Source organism: Tauraco erythrolophus, chromosome 1 (assembly GCF_009769465.1).
Source record: "Tauraco erythrolophus isolate bTauEry1 chromosome 1, bTauEry1.pri, whole genome shotgun sequence".
NCBI classification, from domain to species: Eukaryota; Metazoa; Chordata; class Aves; order Musophagiformes; family Musophagidae; genus Tauraco; species Tauraco erythrolophus.
This window is the reverse complement of record NC_141465.1, coordinates 105,544,483-105,565,395: the sequence shown is the minus strand read 5'-3', so window position 1 is coordinate 105,565,395 and position 20,913 is coordinate 105,544,483. Positions and strand designations below refer to the sequence as shown.

General features: G+C 42.6%; 2 protein-coding genes across 2 annotated transcripts in view; one reads left to right on the top strand and one right to left on the bottom strand.

Annotated features, from left to right (window-relative positions):
• Window positions 1–1,858: 1,858 nt before the first annotated feature.
• ARL11 (ARF like GTPase 11) lies at window positions 1,859–2,464 on the bottom strand. Its single transcript, XM_009987566.2, has one exon. The coding sequence runs from the start codon at window positions 2,462–2,464 to the stop codon at window positions 1,859–1,861; it is 606 nt and encodes a 201-aa protein (XP_009985868.2).
• A 7,299-nt stretch (window positions 2,465–9,763) lies between these two features.
• The window catches only part of RCBTB1 (RCC1 and BTB domain containing protein 1), a 29,498-nt gene continuing 18,348 nt past the window's right edge, over window positions 9,764–20,913 (top strand). The window contains exons 1-5 of the mRNA XM_086612131.1: window positions 9,764–9,789; window positions 15,844–16,014; window positions 16,859–17,009; window positions 17,491–17,657; window positions 20,389–20,547. Coding sequence (XP_086468257.1) covers window positions 15,871–16,014; window positions 16,859–17,009; window positions 17,491–17,657; window positions 20,389–20,547 — 621 coding nt within the window. The 5' untranslated portion in view covers window positions 9,764–9,789; window positions 15,844–15,870. The remainder of the gene's footprint in view (window positions 9,790–15,843; window positions 16,015–16,858; window positions 17,010–17,490; window positions 17,658–20,388; window positions 20,548–20,913) is intronic.

The window sequence follows — 20,913 nt, the reverse complement described above, 5'->3', positions numbered from 1 at the left end:
TTTTTCATGTACTGGATACTGGGTTGCACACATGGCCTGAGTTTGTTCATCTCTGTCCTGGTATTAGCACTCATGTTGTCTCACAAAAGCTGCTTGGTCTGGCTCTGACAGTCAAATTACCCGACACGTGCATTGGAGACTTGTGTGTTGAAAGCGAACGATGACCACCTACAACAAGCTAAAGGCTGATCAACCCGCTTATGTTAACTGCAAAGACGTGATTTTGTCCTCCTTACCATGCACACAGGTTTGTCATATAATTAATTACACAATTCAGTGCTGTTTAAGTATACTCATAACCATGATCATTTAGGCCAGATCAACACTGGAACACTGTTTTATAGCATATAATAGTTCTTCTACATTAACGCAGCTTAAAAAATGTGACTTTTTCCATTGGGAAAGATTTCTTTTATTGAGACCTTCCTATAAATGTCAGATTCTGTTTCTTCATGACCATTTAAGCTCTTTATTCCAGCTGCTGCCTTCTGTGAAATGAAGCTGATAACAGCACCAGTAACAGCCGGATGATTAATTCTTTAACAACTGTAAAATGCTCTGGTATGAACACAAGAGGATTTTGCCATGTATTTCGCCTTGGTGTTTCTAGATTGAAGAAGTTCTTCCTTGAAAGCAGCTGACTTCTGCAGCCTGAAAATTTTGTGTCCTTTCTCTCCCTCTCCCTAACCACTTTCATTCATTTCATAATAAAGTAGGGACTACTATGACATTTCTTAATTTTAACCCTTAACAACAGAATTTTGGGTACAGGAAGGCCTCAGGCACACATTTTATAGGTCCTTCCAATGGTAGGTTGAACAGGATTGGACAAAGACCATCCCTGCAACAAGGGACCCAACCCCATCATGAGCTGCCAGGGGCATTTCAGCTGCCCTGGATGCAGTTGAGTGTGGAGAGCCCTTTGTTTACCAACTTGCCTGTGCCCGTACATGCCCATTGTTACTAACCATTACCCGTAGTGTGGTCTCATCCAGTTTCAAAAAGTCTGAAAGACGGGGCTTCGTCTTGGCTGTTCAGGCCACCATGAGGATATTTAGAGGTTGACTGGCCATGCAAATGTGTTTCCAAGCATCTAGAAGTCAAGTTTGGTTTCTTTATATTTAAATATAATCCAAGGAAAATAAGGTAAAATTTTCATTAAATCAAGATTTGATAAAAATAATGAATGGGAAATAAAGACCCCAAACAAGAAATGCAGAAATTTATATATACACATTCTCAAACTGCATTATGCCATCAAATCCTGACTTGCTTCCATGGCTTGAAGATTACATCCATAGGTGACGCACTAAAACAAATTAGCTGTCGGCCATCCAAAGTCCTTTGCTTATGCTGCTCCCATTCAGTCATTCCTTTTAGTGGCTGCCTGCTTTTCCAGCCGATGAACACGTGAGTCAAACTGAGTGAGAAGCAGCATGGGGCACGTGTCCATCGTTACTGTGGGGATCACCCCATCAGGATAGCTGCATCTGGGCTGAGAGTCGCAGAAAGAAGAAAACCTCTTCTGTCCCTTGTGGACATCTCTGTGTTAATTTATATTGCTCTGGCAAAAAGCATCCCTGCTGAAGTGCTGGACATGCACACAATGGATGAGTAGAGCCTGATGACAGTGGGACAAGCTGCAGCCAGTGATGACAGCCCAAGAGATGAGGCCAAAAAACGCTCCATGATGGCACTTTTGCTCAGAGGTCTTCCTGGTTGGTTTCAGTGGTGAGCAGCTGGACGTTTTGCGGCACCTGCCAGCTGGAGGTCTGCTCGTTTTATGGGGTACCCAAAGGCTGGGATTCTCTGCGGCAAACCTGCTGGCAGCAATGAGTGGGAAGGGTCCACCTGAGGTTCAGGTTTGCTCTGGACCTTGCCTCCTCCCCACCAGTCCTGCGAGGGGCTGCTCTTGGGATGGGGAGCTCTGCTCCAGACCTCGCAGCAGCTCTCCCAGGATGGCCAGGGCTTCCTGCAGGCCCTGGCCAGTGTGGGCACTGCACCCTCGAAGCACCCAGCGGTGTCTCGCCAGCCGCCCCCGCTGCAGCCTCTCCCCCAGCTCGGACGGAGTCAGTGCTCCTGCCACCTCCTGCTTGTTGGCCAGAAGGAGGACGGGGACGCCAGCCATGCTGGGATGGCTCAGGGCTTCCTCCAGTGCTGCGGTCGCTTCGGGCAGCCGGGCTGTGTCTGTGCTGTCAAGCACAAAGATGAGAGTGCTGGTGTCCTCCAGGTAGGCAGGCCAGCTTGCCCGCAGGCTGCCTTGTCCACCAACGTCCCAGAGGGTGAAGGATACGCGACAGGGTGTTTGCAGAGACTCCACGTTGAAGCCCACCGTCGGGCAGGTCTCCACAGCCCGGCCCCTCTTCAGTTTGTACAGAAGGGTGGATTTGCCAGCAAAGTCGAGCCCCAGCATGACAACTCGAGCATCTCTTTTGCGTGGGCCTTTGGAGATCAGCTTTCCCATCAAGACGCTGCCGCAACTGTGGCAAAAAAAAATTGCAGCCAAAAAAGTAAAGCAGTGTATTTCCTCAACAATGTCAGATAATTACAGAGTCCTCTGTCCTGCCTTTCTGAGAGAAGACCTTAGCTTTGCTGAAGAAAGACACAGGCAGCTTGCTTTTCCTTCTCTTCGTAGCTAAAATGAGGTGAGAGCTATTATTTATGCAGTGTGGAGCAGAGCCAGGGAGCGCCGTTCGGAAGAACAATTTCTATACCCCAGCGCCGCTGCCACTCGCTTCCGTTTTCATTCACCATCCGAAGCGATCGGTGCAAAAGAGAGCCAACATATTGCAGGAAGAGGTGGGGAGATTGTGGAGCAAGTTTCCTCCTCACCAGATACAGAAATAAATGAGCTTTTGTTCATTGGCTTCTTTAGGGGAAATCCTCCCCCGGCAGGACAGGACAAGGAGGAACTCGGGTTTCAGACCAGGGTTACTCTTGGAATTTGCTGAATCACAGCTCAAGGGTGTGGATTTAAACATGAGCAACAAGACAACTGACTATTTTTCTGCCAGTCTTCTGTTTAAAAGCACAAAACCAGTCTCTGTAGCATCAGCTTTTACTACCTGTTGCGCACAGGCTAATGACAGCAATTTTAAAAAATGCACACAAGCATGGCTTTTTAATGTCTCATCGAAATACGACTAGTCAAAATGCTTTCCCTGGGGTGAAAATCTATAAAATTCCTTACATTGAGGTATTTACCACATTTTAACCTTCGTAAGTGAAACAAAGTCAGTCCTCTGCAGCTGAGGGGTTAAAAAATTACCTCAAAAAAGAGAAAAATGTTTAACAAGACAGCACCACTTGAACTTTAGACGCCAGAGGCAAAAATGTGCTGCCGAAACAGCTCCCAGAGTCGCTTGTGCAAGAGCGGCGGATGGCAGCCAGGCAGAGCCCCAGCAAAGCCGGTATTTACCTTCTCTATTGGTTGGGTTTTGCTCCTCAAAGGCTGCCCAGAGGTGTGCAGAACTGAAAGCAGCTGCAGACCTCACATCGCAGCGTTAACGCAGAGCTGTTCTCCGGCCACTTTTATTTGAGAAGGAAATGTCACGCCCTTCTCTGGGACCAGACTTCCACATATCTGTGGGAGACGCAGTTTTCCCAGCGATGATCTCTGCATGATAGTTCCATGTCGCAAGCCACCATTGCTGGGGATGGAGTTGGGGATGAAGTGCACCAAAGGCATTGAGGGGCCTCACTGGCGCTAAGCAGCCTCCCTGGGGGTGTCCCCACAGTGTCCTCAGGCAGTGGCTTCAGCAGTGATGCCTTGGAGCTCAGGAGACAGGTGCTTTCACCCCAGCACACCCCTGCGATAGGCACAGCCCAGACAGCATGTCCCTGCCCAGCGGTGGAAATAGTTGAGGTGAGGTTTTGGTCCAACCCACGTCACCTCTTGGAAGGCAGTTCTGAGGCAGACAACCTTCAGCAGAGCCAGGAATAACCGGAGTAGATATGGTCCTTACCATGAGCGTTCGTCCTAATGGCATCTGCTTGGAGCAACATATAGACCTCAAATCTGGCAAAGGCAGAGCGTGCCTCCTCATCCAGACATGCTTGTGTCTCTGAGGAAAGCCACCAAAGCCACCATGGCTAAGGTCTGAGGAGAAGAGCTTACTTCTAAGCTCTGCCTTGCAGAACAACCACAAAAGTTTCCCCCCATGTCACAGATGTGGCTTTGAAAACTACAGGGTGGGATCGCAAAGACCTTCCCTGCATGTGTCTATGGCCTCCAGCAGCATCCTGCTTGTGATGAGTTCAGTGACATGACTGAAGCTCAACTCCTTCTGTGGTTGGGCTCAGTGTTCACAGCAGGTTGAATGGACACAACAAGCTGGTCCTCGTACCTGGAAATGTCAAGACTGCCTAAGACAGGTCCAAATAGAGTCTCCATTTGAACTTCCATAAGTGATGTTCTCCTCATCATGACCAACCAGCATTGCCTGAAACAGTGTCAACCATGACATGGTATTGATTTGTTTGTCCTCAGCCCTCCTGAAAAGACATGATACATGCACCAGGGTATCTGGAAAAGGTTTGATGCTTTTTTTTGGTATTATTTAGTGGACATTTCCTTGAAGTTCAATTTCTGTATGCCTCATACAACTGGAACAGACAGTTGTTGAGAAGAAGTCAGGGCCCTGAGGGCCTCAGCCCACCCCCTTTCTCAAGGAGGTGCCTGATGCCCAGGGTTGGGGCTGTCCTTGCATGTCCCGCAGCCTGTCTGCTCCCTGGCTGGGGGCAGTAGGATGGGTTGTGGCTGCCAGACCCTGCCCTGACACCCCCTTGGAAGCCCTCATGGCACCCTGACAGCAAGGTAGATGTAGAGAGATATGGCATAGAATGAAGACTTTTCCTTCAAGTTCTCATCTCTTAGCTGGCAGGTGTTGCAACAGCTGATGAGGAAAGAAAAGTGCTTTCTTTTCTGTTTGAACTACCACATCTTTTATATACGACTGTAGAATATTTTTCATAAATATTGTTACTCCAATCTCTGAATTTATAATTTCCAAAGCTGTTTAGAATTTTACCAGGATGCAGGTCCTCTCTGTAGACTCATTTATTCAAGTGCTATCCAAATTGTTTTGTTTTTTCCCACATAAATTGGCAATGCTGTGTACTCTTCCGTCTATACCACTGGAACTCTCATTCCAGGTCCTTCTTCTTATGTCTTGAATTCACAGATTTCTTCCTCCTTGACTCCTAACATCTCAGGAGGCAATTCAAAATTCAGCTTCTTTGGTTTCCTTATTAGAATCATAGAATCATAGAATGGTTAGGGCTGGAAGGGACCTTCAAAGGTCATCTAGTCCAACCCCCCTGCAAGGAACAGGGATATCTCCAACTAGATCAGGTTGTTCAGGGCCTTGTCCAACCTGGCCTTGAACGTCTCCAGGGATGGAGCATCCACCACCTCTCTGGGCAACCTGTTCCAGTGTTCTACCACTCTCATAGTAAAAAATTTTTTCCTAATATCCAACCTGAACCTACCTCCCTCTATTTTAAAACCATTACCCCTTGTCCTATCATAACTGGCCCTCCTGAACAGCCTCTCCCCATCTTTCCTGTAGGCCCCCTTGAGGTACTGGAAGACCGCTATAAGGTCACCCCGGAGCCTCCTCTTCTCCAGGCTGAACAGCCCCAACTCTTTCAGCCTTATTGATTCTAACGCCATCACCCCCTTTTCCCTCTTACGGCTGGTCTCTGTCCCAGTTTAAGTCATGCATTTGTCTATGCTACATACTGCATACATGCTGGTTTCACCTTAGAAACTAGTTAAAATATAGCTCTGACTATCCTGAAATGCCTTAATCTCAATTCTTCCATTATTCTTAATGTTTCCATTTAAAAAAAAGAGAAAAAAGTAGGTACGTACACAAAAATATCTGTTATATGTGCCAAAAAAAGGTTTTTACTCCATCCTCTCATGTATCCTAGTATTTGCTCCTCTTTCTGTTGAATGTAAAAGCTATGAAGCAAAGACCATTTTTTTTTTTATTATTATTCCTTCAGTTGTTATCAAGATGGAAGCCCTACTGAGGCTATGATGCTTTATCATACTGACTGTTTGCACTATATATAATATAGGTAATATCGGAATTATCTATAAAATTACAGCTTGGAGGTATGCTGACAAAGCTCAGCTCTTCAGATGAGTCCAGAGGAAATTCTGCTTTGCAATATAGAAATCCATTTCCCCTTAAGGGGCCTTCCCTCATTCCAGTTCCACAGGAAGAAATGTGATTAAAATGACAATGTAAGCAGGAACATGAAAACACGCTTCGTCCAACTTGTGAAGTTCCAAGGCAACAGCAGAATCGCACTGTCAGTGCTCCTCAGATTCAGGGGTTTTGGATGCAAGGTTTTGTTTTATCATTTGGTTTTAGTTTTCATCTTGGCTTACATGTTTACGACATTTTCTAGCAATAAAGGAAATGTATTGAAAAGATACTGGAAATTATCGACAAGAATGAAAACAACAAACTGATCTTTACTACTTTTCTATCTGGTAAAATGAATGAAGGCAAAGAAAAGCTGTGAAAATTCAGAAATTGCATTTTATCTGGCTAGCCACAGAGTGTCACTGTTATCCCACAGATTTCTCAGTGGAGAGGCTATCTCCAGAGGAATCAAACAGCTCCTGTCAAACCGCAGATGTCAGAGCTCCTGCTTTGATGAGGGAAGGACTTCTCTTTGTAGAGCCCTCAGGCTTTCGGCACCCTTTTGCAGCAGGATCACTTCGAAACAGGTTTTGCTGAGTAACAGCTGTGTGTATATTTTGTGTACCTGTTCTTTCGCATCCACAGAAAGCTGATGCTGAGGAACAGAGTGGTAATAATAATAGTAATAATAATAGCAATAGTAATAGTAATAGTAATAGTAATAATAATAATAATAATAATAATAATAATAATAATGATGCAGGTGACATTTAGCTCTAGATTGTTTTCTTATTGATTTAGGCGGCATCGTATCCTAGGACTCTGCAGTTTGAATGAAAATAGTTAACCGACTGATGGAAAAAATAATGCTGAATGAGGAGGAGATAAATGCTTTGAAGAATTTTCTTTTAAAATCCTTTAATAGGTCACTGACAGTCGGCACCAGGACTCTTTACTGTGGTCACTTATAGAGCTGCAGATATAGAACAGGCTTTTTAATCTCCAATTTCATACTATTACAAATTCTCCTAAACTTGGATTTACCTATGGCTATGCACACCTTTGTAATCTCCAGTTTCAACAACCTATACTGGGGGATGAAACCACTGATTCAAGCTGCATTAGGGTTTGACGTGTAATTCCATGCCATGCTATTGTCCATTTCAAATCTCAAATGTTCCCAGTTTGGTCACTTGAGAAAAGCACTCCACAGTCACCTGCTATGGTTATCAAAAGAATCGTAGAATCATAGAATCATAGACTGGCATAGGCTGGAAGGGACCTCAGAGATCATCTAATCCAACCTCCCTGTCATGGGCAGGGACGCCTCTCAACTAGACCAGGCTACTCAAGGCTCTGTCCAACTTGGCCTTGAACACCTCCAGGGAGGGGGCATCCACAACTTCTCTGGGCAATTTATTCCAAAGTCTTACCACCCTCGTACTGAAGAATTTCTTCCTAAGATCTAATCTAAATCTGTTCTCCTTCAACTTAAACCCATTTCCCCTTGTCCTATCAGTGGACACTCTTGTAAAAAGTCCCTCCCCAGCCTTCCTGTAGGTTCCCTTCAGGTATTGAAAGGCAGCTCTTAGGTCCGCCCGAAGTCTTCTCTTTTCAAGGCTGAACAATCCCAGCTTCCGCAACCTGTCCTCGTAGCAGAGGTGCTCCAGCTCCTGGATCATCTTTGTGGCCCTCCTCTGAACACGCTCCAACAGGTCTATGTCTCTCTTATTGTGGGGACACCAGAACTGGACGCAGTATTCGAGGTGGGGTCTCACAAGAGCAGAGTAGAGGGGGAGAATCACCTCTCTTGACCTGCTGACCACGCTTCTCTTGATACATCCCAGGATGCGGTTACAGAAATGTAAGCTGAGACCATCAGTGTAAGAGAGAGAGGTCAGCATCTGAGCTAATCCACCAAAGTCAGCAACGAGTTACACACATTATCTGCATAATGTCTTCAGCAATAATTCCTTTTATTCTACAAAACTTCTCTCTGAATATCATTGCTTTGCCTGGTTGACCTATTTAATACTTTCATAACATTTCCAGTCTGTCATAACTTCTTCAAGATAAGGTTTCATATCCCTTTCCCTTCTAGAAAAAAAATTATGGGGGAAGGTTGCTTTTTGTTATTGTTGGCTTTTATAAAAAGCCAAACTGAAAGAGAAAAGAACTGAAACTAGATATTTGCAAGATTATAGAATTACTTCTGCTCCATACAGAGCACTTTTTTAGCTGTTTCAGCTGATTATAAAGCTTAGACACAGTATGAACTGCCTGCTGTTCAGGACTTCCTGCACACAGTAAAAACTAATTAGCGATAACTAATAACAAGCAACTTATACCCACGTGAATACAAAACCTGGCTAGGGGCTTGTGTTCCGGTTCTTGTTAAAACAACTGGGATTCTGTATATTGTAACTAAGCAAGCATGTTCTCCAGTACAAAGTGGGATCAAAGTTCTGTTTACACAGCTCCACCTCCACACCATTTCCTAGCAATGTCGGGAAAGGCAGTTGCTCTTGACAGATGATTCCTCTGCGGAGCCACAAACACGAGCAGAAAGTAAGCGTTGTGTATGTTCCCTCTCCGGCTCTTTTAGGGCTTCCCATGGAGGCTCTGATGACACTTTTCCACATATCTTATTTATGCCTTCTCTTCTTGTTGCTCCAGAATTTGCACGACCTATTCAGCGGTGCCTTCCCGATGCCAGCTGAAGTCACCCAACAGTGCAGTAAGCAGGAACTTGGCAGGGAAAATCTCTTCTTACCCCGGACCTACTGCTGTGCTTTCTTTGCCTCGTATCCCAGGGCAGAATTCTTCAGCATCACTGACCCCCTCGCCGAGCAACCCCTCCGCACGTCATTCCTGGGTACTGAAATGGATTTTTCTTTTCCTTACTTTTCGCTTTTTTTTAATTATACAGCTTTCTCCTAACCTGACCATCCTCAAAGGCAGACAGATACTTCCAGTGGGCTCTATCCTACTGCTTGATGTTTCAGATGGATCAGCTCCCCGCTCCCCGCGAACCCCAGCTGCCTTCCGACCCTGCGCACGGACGAAAAAATGAGTCAATTTTTGAAAAAATGAGTCAAAATGAGTCAGGCACCCGCTTCCTGGTAACAACTTTCCGTAACAACACAGCTCCCTTGAGAGGGCTGCTTTCCAACCCACCCCCTTTCCCGCATCCCCACCCTCCCAGCGGCGGCCCCGCAGTGAGGAAACGGGGTTGGGGGGGGGGGGGGGGGAAGGGGGGGGCGGGGAGAGCCGCCCGCCATCGGCCACGTGACGGCGCGCGCGAACGGTCGAGTCCGAGAGGGCCCCCCTCCCGAGAAGCGCGGGGTCACGTGACGCGCTCTTCCATTCCTCCCCCCTCCCCCCTTCCCCTCCCCGGCCCGCGGCTGTCACGTGCGTAGTGCCGGCGCGCGCTGCGCACCCCTTCGGCCGCCTGATGTCTGGCGGGGCACGCGCCGAACGGCCGTAACGGTCCTAACGGCCGTAACGGCGGCGGCGCTGGCGAGGGCTGCACGCCCCGCTGCGGGGACGCCTTGGAGGCGGCGGGAGCGTCCGGCCCGCCGGGCGGAGAGGCCGCAGGGAGCCCGCCGGGGGATGCCGCAAGGGCCGGGTGAGGAGCGCTTGGCGCGGCGCCGTGCGCGGCTGGGCGGGCGTCCCCTGCGCGGGGCTGCGGGCTACTCCCGCCCGCCCTTTGCCGTTCCGTTAGGGCGCTGTGAGGGCTGCGGGGCGGCGCGGGCGGGAGCTGTCGGGTGTGGGGAGAGGCTGGGCGGAGGTCACCGCGGAGACCCTGGTGAGGGTCTGTAAGGCTGGGGCTACCCATCCGGAGGAGGAAAGGGTTCTCCTCACGTAAACAGGGCCTGGGTGGGGGTCGTCACCCCAGTGACTGGGCGAACCTTTCTCTCGGTCCGCCTGCGAATTTCTCCCGCACAGCTTTCTGAAAGTCTCTCTTCTTGCTTGGCGTAGCTTACGGTATGTGCTTACATTTGTGGTTTTGTTTTTTTTTTTTAATGATTCCTGGTGTTTCAGTTCAGCCATCCCTTTGTTGTCCGCTTCCTGAAGGCTGAGATCTAGCTTACCGAAGAATCCGGGCTCTCGACAATTTTCTTTTGTCACTGGGCTTTATATAAATAGTTAGTGTTTCTTCAGGTTTTAATGCAGTTCTAATGAATTAAAGGAATATTTTTTCTTTTAAAGGAACTATCAAAGTTCTAATTCAGACAGTTTAAGTGACCTCTTATGGAAAGCATGTTGTCATCCACTGATGAAAGGTTAAACGCACTTTAATCGTTTAATCTAGGGGTGGGGTTACGAGAAAGAGATGCTAAACGTCATAAATGGAAATGTGTTTGGAACACAAAGTTTTTAGGAAAAACAGTGTTTGGAAGATGCAAATATTTCTTTAAAGCCTCCAGTATGAATGTTTTTCTTTGAATGCTTGTCTTTGTATACATCAGTTTGAAATATAGGTATTGCTTTAGAAGATGTCCTGTCCTAACTGAATGGCTTCAGTAAGTTCCAGTAATGGCTGGTGGATGACTGTTATCCTACTAAGGGTTTTTTTTCCTATGGCTAAAGCAATCTTATGTTCGATAATTTTCATGTGTGTGGTGGTTTTTGCTTGCTTGTATCTCTATCAGCTGGTTACTCAAAGCAAATAGGAGGTCTGTTTGTCAGTTCTTAGATCAGCAGGTTTTTCTTTTCCCGTGTTGCTCATAGAAGGCATCCAAAAATAAATCATGCAGAGGTTTGAACATACAGATTTTGTCACAGAAATCTTGCCTTATGTAAGGTCTAAGGAAAGTAAGTTAAGGCACATGATTTCAGGGAGTGCGGTATCTTTTTGTTGGCAGAGAGAAAGCTGCAATAAAATCACTTGCTTCACACATCTGTTTAATGTCAGTAGTATGTGTTTTTTCCCTATTCTTTCTAAATACTGAAATATGAGAATAAAAAAACAGAGGTAACTGGAGAAAACATGGAGAAGATTAGCGTTATGTCCAGGATTTGACTCTTTCTTGGTTGAGGTGTACTTAAAATTAAAAAAGGATCAAATATGCCAGTTGTTTCATGTTATTCTAAAGCAAAATATCCCAGCTTTTGTGTTCTCACTGCTGTTTATAATTCCCATAGACAATTAGGAGAAATGAAGGCCTGAGCCTGCAGTTTCTTTCTGTGCAGAAGTACGTCTGCCTAGCTAGAGTAAACTGCAGCATTGTAGCCTGAGGAAACAGTGAGGCAAACAAACATGCCATTATGTCCAAATAGTCTTTACAAGCAACTGGGTAGTCTTTGAGGAATTAACTATAGCTTTTTGTTGGGATGACAGCTAGTACTATTTTTCCTGTAGAGTGTTGTGTTAGGCTATTGTTCTGTCCTGCATGGATTTGTGTAGCTGAACTATAAACTCTGTAAAACTTTGTCTAAAATCATTTAACAAAACATTTTGTAAACAGTATTTTTGGTTTTGAAGGCAGGGATTCGTGTTTGCCTACATGTATCACTGATAATTGGCCTGCACGCTATTTCTTTAGAAAGCAAACCAGTGAGAAGTTGAATGCATAGGCAGCAGTTTAGAACAGAATTTTTGAAGGGCTTCTGTCTCTGAAAGCATGTGGCTTTTTTTAATTGTGAGCAGATCTAGATTTCTTTTTTTCCCCTGTTGGTGACTGCTCTGAGTTCAATTCCTTTTTATCACAATATGTGGCCAGTTCAGTTTCCTTCTCTACAAGTTGTCCTTTCTTGTTTATTTTTAGCCTCGCTGAAATTCAAACAATCATCTTTGTTTCTGTTCCTGTTTGTATACTGACATTGTTGGGTAACTTCAAAGATGTCAAAGCAGTTAGAAGAGGTGGTGTTGATATAAGCTCCCTCTGCTGGTTAGTTCTGCAGTAGAAGTAAAGCTATATGGTGTGTAGTTGATTGTCACTGAATCATGCAGCGGAAATTAAAGGACAGTTAAAAGCAGTGACATACAGTATTTCTAAAAGCAACTATCTACCAGAGCACCAAGTTTAAGCTTATTAGTTTTATACTCGTAAGACTCTTAATTGCAATTAACTTAAAATCTAGATGTGGATACGTGGCAGATACACTTAGAACTGCTGCCGTGTTGCATACAGAATCTAAACAGTAGCTTGAGAGCTAATGTATTGAGACAGCTATTTGTGTACAGATTAAAAGAACTTCATTACGTTGGACTCCATCTGGTACATTTGCTGCTACGTTTTGCTTACAGACTTTCAGTTAAGGTGCAGTCGTTGCATAGTATGTAATGTAGCAGGGTCTGGGCCTCTGCGAGATTATCAGGAGAAGTAAACAATAACCTTAGCTCTCTTATGATGCAGTACAGGAAGGGTGAGTGAAGGACACTGTGTTTCTTTTTGCCACTGCTTGCAATGACAAGGCTGAGGTCTCCTAGATCAGCCTTTCATAGCAAGGATTTGCCCAGAAGAAACTCTGCACATGACTTTCCCCTCATGTTCAGACAATGTTGCACAAGGATGAAGTTTGAGTGCGATTGGTGTGAAAAGTCAGTCAAAATATTGCAGTGTCTACCTTTTTGGAAAGCGTGCAGTATGTCTTAGAGGATGCTAAAAGTAATTGGATTTCTGTTTTGATAACACTGAGTTGCTTTACTGATATCTCCATTTACAGTACTATATATAAATATGTATTTCCCAAATACTTTTTCCCTTCTATACACCTCTTTTTTTCCCTCCTGTGGCAACTAGAACTTTTACTGGAAAACTAGAAAGTGGCTAGGGTTGTTAAGGAATCCATCTTTAGAGAGGAAAAAGGTGGTGCTTATGCCTAGGTTGGGTGTTTATTTTCTGTGGAAGATGGAAAGCAAGTAGTTAAAACCACTTTCTGTGGGCAGTTAAAGCTAAGAAACTAGACCATGTATAAACTCCAGAATTTACAGGTTTGTATGTTATTTCACTCATTTAGATATAGGCATAAACAAAAAGAGCTGCTGTTGCTGCTGTGGAAATGTTGCAAGTGCAATGTAATGCTGATCGGTACTCCATCAAATGGCAGCGTCTAAGGACAATAGTTAGTATTTGTAGAGGAGGGGAAAAGGTTGTGTGTTTGGGCAGAAACAGTACATATTATATAAAAGGCAAGAGGTGTTTTCTGTTTGTTTGGGTTTGGTTTTAAGGATTTTTGTTAGTCTTTATCGATTGCTAAACCAGGAGAGACTTTAGGATCTATTGAAGAAACTAACCTGCCAGTGGCAGATGATTTGTCATTAAAAACATTTTAGGGAAAACCCTTGAAATAGCTTTGCAGGATTGTAGTAACAGTTGAAATTGGGAATATACAGCACCGTTTTAGAAAAAGCAGTGCTACAGCTGTGAAAAATTCTAAGGTTCTTCATCTGTGGGTGGAGTTCATTGCTTAGGTCTTCAATTTGGAAAGTCTTGAGTGCTTGAAAGCTTGTTTATCTGACAAGATATCCAGTTGAGCTTTGAGGTTTGGAAACACACTGTAACTCTCTCAAGTTTTGTCAAAGAGTAGTGGTTACCTGAGTCATACAGTAGTGGAAAACAAGGCAAGTGGATTAAAGACCTAGCGCAAAGGCCAGAAAGGGAGAGAGAAAGTAGCACATTTTAAAGTGGTTACCTTTAGAGTAGAATTGGTTCTCAGGGTGCTGTAAAACTTGTTAACGTTAATTTACTAGGACATTCTCCATCAAAATAACATTTTGTCTTTGTGTTTTAAATTGACAGGATGTCTTGAACTTCAGTGAAGAAAATATTTTTCTTAGTGTACAGTTTGACATGTTTGCACTCTGCCAATTGTATATTATATGGGACAAATTAAATAGGTAAAGTCAGAAGAGACAATTACTTGGCCTACTCAAAAGAACAAGTCATTGCTGTCTCCTTTTGATTGATAGCGTCATACGTTAAAAGATTTGCCAAAGTAAGGTAACAAATCTTAGCTGCTAACTAGCCTGAGTTTGTAACTGGACTAGAAATTAAGAAGGCTTAAATGCATTCATATCTGTTTAGCTGTGTAGAATGTGCTGTTATCTTGGTATCAGGTAGACTTTCAAAAGCTGTTCTACAAATACATCTATTTTGAATGTGCCATCTGGAGATTTCAGGTGTTTTCAAGACCTGCTTCAAATCTGAAAAGTAGAGTGAAGTCAGGCTCTTAATGACAGAGGTGCCTATAGAGCAGAGCTGGGTTTGTTAGAGCAAGGTTATGAAATTTGATAAGGGGACGAGTCTGGAGTTTTTTTTGTACATATTCTTCCACTGTGACTTCTGTGTTTCTCAAACTTTAAAAAAATAATAGTAGTAAAACCTCTCCTTTCAACAAACATCTGCACAGAACAACCTGTATTTTAGGATTGACTGCTGGTATTGATGAGCTTTCTGAAGCTATGTCTTGGTTGTCAGCACAGTTTTGAGAACCAAGCATCAGAAGCAAAGGAAAGAGGCTGTCTTGTGTTCCCACCATTGTCCGTATCTGATACCCAGGCACATCAAGAGGAAGCCTGACTTGAAAGCAACAAAGCAAAGAATATGGGAATGGGATAGGACTGGAGCAAACAAATGAAAAGGAAAGAAAGGAAAGAACTAAGTGTTGATGAGAGGACGGCGTCTGGATAGAGGCTACATTTCTTACGCATTGAATGGTTCCTTAGGTGTCTTTTTTTTTTTTTTCCTTCCCCTCTAATGCTTTACTGTGATTTGTGTACTGTCTCTGACATTCTGTGGAATTCTCTATCTGGTGCTTTTCAGATTTCACAAAACTTTCCGATACCCCTGAGCGTGTACCATAGATCGTCAGTGGCATAATCCCTTCAGGATGTGAATGATGTTACAGTTTTTATGTGTAAGATCGAAGGCCTAAATAAGTTCTGCAGGTTTGTGCTGACTGTTCTGCGTTGTTCTTGAGCTGGTGCAATTGCCCTGAGGAAACTGGGAAGAAGGAGCATTGTGGAAGGATGAATTGTATACATCGGTGTTCATTGACAGCTGATGTCTATACTCAGTCATGTTTCCAGCTTTTGATGTGGTCCAGCTTGTTTCTAAGTAACAGATTATCACAATTTCACTTAGTTGCTTTTCTCTGATGTGTTTCATTGCTTAATTGTACAGACTCATGAGTGTCCCTTGTGCTTTTGTGGTCTCACAAATAGTTTTTGAACAGTTTCTGATTAGGCAAGACGTGGCAGATTTGGGTCATATGCTCAACAGTCCCAGCTTTATTTTTGTTTACAAGATCCACATACACATCAACAGCCTGCTTACATGACATATACAAGTAGGAAGACCAAAAAAAAATTTCACAAGTGAAAAATTTATAAATGGATATTATATTATGAAAATGCCCTCAGAAATCCACTCTGCCACCAGTGGATATTTACTAGATCACAAGCTTTTAACAAATTTGCTTGTAGAGCAGCAGATGTTCAGTTGTACTGAATACAGTTTACTTAAATATCCTGTTAATAAAAGATCTGTTCTTCCAATGTCCTACCAGTGACTTGCTGTTTGTTCACTTTAATACATGGAAATATGATTACATTTTTCGTAGAATAAAATGTTATACTTTCAGAGACACAATACGTCTTTCATTTAAAGGAAATTATTGCCTGTTGATGAAAGTGCAAAATACTCCTTTTAATAAGTTTTTGTTTTTATTACAGCAATGTCATCTTGCTTGTAGAAACATCATGACACACAGCAACATCATGGTGGATGTAGGAAAGTGGCCAATATTTACCTTACTGTCACCTCAAGAAATAGCATCCATTCGGAAAGCATGTGTGTTTGGTACATCAGCCAATGAGGCTATATACATAACGCACAATGATGAGGTAAGGCTGTGATAAAGTGGAACATACACTCTATAATTACTTGTTTTCGGAGTCCACTGAATAGTTGCAAATTAATAGCTTCTCAAAAGCATTGTGCGACATTTGTGCATTTCAAAACATGTTGGATGTAACTTGTAGTTTTTTTTGTAAGTCCTGTATGGGGACAACATAGAGTATTTAGAAAACAAAGGCCAGGATGGATTACATGCACTTTTGAAGACAGAATTCAAAAGAAGTTGTGGTAGCTTGAAATTAAGTGCAAGCACTCCAGGTATGAAGATATCAAATGAGGTTGTGGCTTGCGAAGTAACAATACAAGTGAAAGATTATCTGTGGAGGATTTTAATGATTGAGAAACTCAATGCCAGTTAGCATTGTGCTGCTGAGAGAAAACAAGCCAGCTGATCTGAGATGTACTAATGGGAGGGTTTCTTGTGAGACTGGGTAAAGTAGGATTTCCGTACCCCCGCCCCGCGCCCAAGTCCTGTCAGAGCTGCCTGATGATAGTAGGATGAGCCTCCCAGATGTGGCTGCTCTTTACAAACTGCTTTTGAAAGAAGGTGATGTCTTCCACTTTCACAGTTAAACTTTTTATAGTACAGATCCTGCAAATGAGAAACCTAGCTTCCAGGCCTGCATGGATCTGAAGAATTCAGACTCTTCAGTTAACTTGTGAAGTGTCCCTGAGCTGACTCTTGAGCTTATTAACTTCCATGAGGAAAGCCTCTGATGCTTGAGAGGTCCTGGCAAAACTCTGTCCTGGCTTTATGAAGACCTGGATATTACCACATCTGTGCATACCTGAGTATAAATCATTTGAAATGAATATTTGTTTGTTTTTCAGGTATTTGTTTTTGGACTGAATTGCAGTAATTGTTTGGGAACTGGAGATAATCAGAGCACAATAGTACCAAAGAAATTAGAAGCCTTATGTGGAAAGAAGATTTCCAGTCTCAGTTATGGAAGTGGACCCCATGTTGTACTTTGCACTGAAGGTAGAAAATTAACATTTAGTCTAGAAACATAAATTACAAATTTTAAGTTCCATTTGTGTTTAACAGGAATGGATTAAGGTGTAATTGTATTAACTTCTTAATTGGGTAATGAACACTAAGGGGTTCTCGTTGGTCTGAAGTGGAACTAAATGTATTTTGTTACAGGTAAAGTAAGTTTCTGTTACATTTCCATTATGTTGCAGCTGTAGAGTTTTATTCTATCATTTATGACATACTCAATCTTACCTGTGCACTTTCATGTATTTCCACAATAAATCTAGAGGTTGTATGGTGATATATGTATATAAAATAGTTGTATACAAAATATACGATTTGTTAGTATACTGGTGATTTTTGTAATCATTTCACTATTTGTTAATGTCCTTTCACTTTCATGTTGGCATTTCCTAATTTCTTAGAGTTCTCTCTCTCTTCCTTGGAATTTTTGGTGTTTTTATTACAAACTTAAATATTTTTGCAGATGGTGAAGTGTATGCTTGGGGACACAATGGTTACAGCCAACTTGGGAATGGCACAACAAATCAGGGCATTACTCCTGTTCAAATTTGCACAAATCTGTTAATAAAGAAAGTGGTGGAAGTAGCTTGTGGCTCTCATCATTCCATGGCGCTGTCATTTGATGGGGATGTAAGTTGAAACCTGTTTGAACCTCTTAATTTCCTTCTTGAAGTGAATAGTGCAAGTGACCTTGCAGTGTGAAGTTATCTCTCAACAGTGTAGTTACAGCATAACCTTTTCTTCTACTGCCTCAGACTATGGTGTGCTTGTCTTCAGAGCAGGCTTGAAAACAACTCAAAAAAAACCCCACCCACAAACCCCAACAAAGAAACCCCAACCCAACCACAAAAACAAGGGAATAAAAGGCTAGTCAACTTTCATGTCTTTCATTTATTTTATGTCTGGATGGTATGAAACCGGGAAGCTGTGCTACTTAACAAGTGAAAGAATGGTTTGTAAGGTGTGAAATGTAACATTGTTATTTGCTTGCAATTCTGTCATTTAAGAGGTATATTGAGTTGTTTGTATTCGCTGGTTACCAGTGTAGTCTTCTTGATTTCCACACTGGTACTGTGGAAGAATGTTGCTCTGCCCACCTCTGAATGCCTTTTGTGTGTGGCTAATGAAAGAGCACTTAGTTTGTGTCCAAGTCTGCTTTATGCTATTTGCTTACATGGCTTAAGGCTATGTGTCATGGGAAACATATACAATTAGTTTCCAGCTGGTCAGATTTGACCAGTGTGTGTGTGTGTATCTGGTTTGAGTTGCATTTTACTGCACAGAGGAAAGCCTGATTTCAGCTCTAACAAAAGAAGAGTTCTAATTTTAAAACCTTCCTAACAATGAAAATGGAAACTACCGCTTCTTTCTACCAAAGAACCAAACTACCAAGTTCTTTCCATCCTGGTAATCTGAGCATGTCTGTTTTATGTTTCAGTATGGATTCAAAATGCGACAGTAATGCAAAGTATCAAATCAGTATTTTGAGGGTGGGAAAGAGACATTGGGTGAATTCAAGTGGTCTGTTATATCTCTGAAAGGAGAGCCTGTGCTTAGAAACGGTCCTCCTCATGTTGTCATGGTTGACTTGGTTAAACTATAAAATGTGGTTGGCATGCGGGAAGGCAAGAATGTTCATGTGTGAGTTAATCTAGTGGTGCTGGCTGCTGTGTGGTAGCTGCCCGTGACGGCCATGCTGTCACTTGTCATAAATGTAATGTGCTTGCAGTCTCAATGGAAGAAGGGAAGTTTCTTCGTATTTACTGTGGAGTTGATGTTTGCAGCTTGCTCACCACTGGGGCCAGTTAATGTACTGTAAATCCAGCCCTAGCGTACCTTGCAGTAGCTGAGTCGATTTGTGCTTCGAGGTTTTATCTGTACCAGAATTGATTATACTGAAAGCAGTGAAATGTGTCAAGTGGAGTTTTATTCACAGAAAACTTTGACTGCAAAAACCCTTGTGACTTGATATATCTGGATTTTCGGAGACGCGTTGAAGTTGGAGGCATTCGTGGAAATACTTGGCATAGTTGATTTGTACAGGTGGTTCAGAGCAATTTTAATGCAGTGCAAATTAAAAAAAAAAGTGTCTTAATGATAGGCTTAAAGGACTGTAGACATTCGTGCTTCTCTGAGAGGGGAAACTGATTAGCTCTTTGGCATTTTGATCTACCTTCTGAGATGCTCTTCCTTAACTTTTTTCTGTGTTATTGAAATTAAGATATTTTATAGATCATCTTCAAATTTTCAGTAGGAATCAAAGATCCAGCAAATACAAATAACAAAAAGCAAAGGATTAATGCTTTCTTTTGTTTGTATTAGACATGGCAAATGATTTGTGTTGGCGGTAGGTTTTTTTTGTTCTTGTCTTTGGTGTTTTGTTTCTTTTTCTTGTTGTGTGTGGGGTTTTTTTTGTTGTTGTTGAGAGGGGAGGCATTGGTTTCTAATGACTGACTTTTGGTTTGGTGTCACAGTAAACAGGCAGCTTCTGACACCAAAGGATGTACAGACTTCGCATTAGAGTATCTGTCAGTGTGCTTTTACTGGCTTGCATGTCTGTATTTCAAAGAGGACAAACTTTTTAACTTGGTGAAGCATCAGGGAATGAACTAGCAGAAATAGTTTTATGCCAAGCTATGGGTGTATATGCACATAATAAAAATTGAAGGAACTGAAAATACAAAGCTATAAATACTTTTTTATGGTGAACTACTTCTGTCTTCTGGACTTTTAGATGAAAAGAACCCATATTTTTGTTTTTATTATTATTAACTTGCCACTGGCAAACTTTAAACTGTCAGAGATGGTGTTTTTTGGTACTGTTATTGTGTAAGAGAGTTGTGCTATGATGAAATGTGGGGTGACAAAACCATCACCTTTCACAGCTCTTGAAGGATATAACAGAGGTCTGATGAGTGTCCAGCAATAACCTGGTTTAGAGTTCTATGGAGAAAGCTAAATAGCTTTAAACTGGGGAGTTCAGCTGGGAAACAAATGACATTCTGGCTTGCATTCCTTTTTCTGACATTACGGAAGTATAAAGACGGTCCACTCACTATGCTCTTTGTCTTATAGTTTGACTTATATTTAATATAGAAGTATGTTCCTTTTGGTTCCTCTTGCAGTTAAGGTGCTCTGGTTCTGTAGCAAGAAGCTGAAAAAGTGCTATGTTCATATTTGCTACATCAGTCCTGTTGCTGTTTATAATTTTCAGCTGTTGAAAATTCATGTTAAGCATTTTAGCTTATTAAATAGGATAGTTTACCCAATCTGATGCTGACTACAGTAAGGTTATAATTTAGTGCTATCATTACTATTATTAAGGCTTAAACTGCAATTTTTTGTTTGTTTTTATGGACAGCTGTACGCTTGGGGCTATAATAACTGTGGTCAAGTTGGATCTGGATCTACGGCAAACCAGCCAACTCCTCGTAGAGTTTCAAACTGTTTACAGGGTAAAATGGTAGTTGGCATTGCTTGTGGCCAGACCTCCTCCATGGCTGTAGTAAACAACGGTGAGGTAAGCATTGCTGCATTCTCACGTTCTCTCTGTTTCCCGAACTCACGAGGTTAATGTCTGAACATGGAGAAATGCTGACGTGGAGTGCTCAAGTTAGAGTTGTATTGACAGAGTTATATTGATAACTTCAGTGAGACTAGTTTAAGGAAAACTCTACAATTAACTCGAGGTGCTATCTTTACACTAAACGTTCCTTCTTATGGCAAAGACCGTATTGGAATATAATTCTGAGTCTGCAACTGCAAGAGTTTGAACAGTTATATTAAGCATGTCTATGTCTTATTTCAATAGATCGATTAACATATCAATAACATATGCCTTAATTAGTTTTTTTGAAAGTGTGCCCAAATAAGTAGTTAATCTCTC

Coding starts and splice junctions, on each gene's coding strand:
- ARL11 (XM_009987566.2), bottom strand. CDS start 2,464: ATGGGAAAGCTGATCTCCAAAGGCCCACGCAAAAGAGATGCTCGAGTT.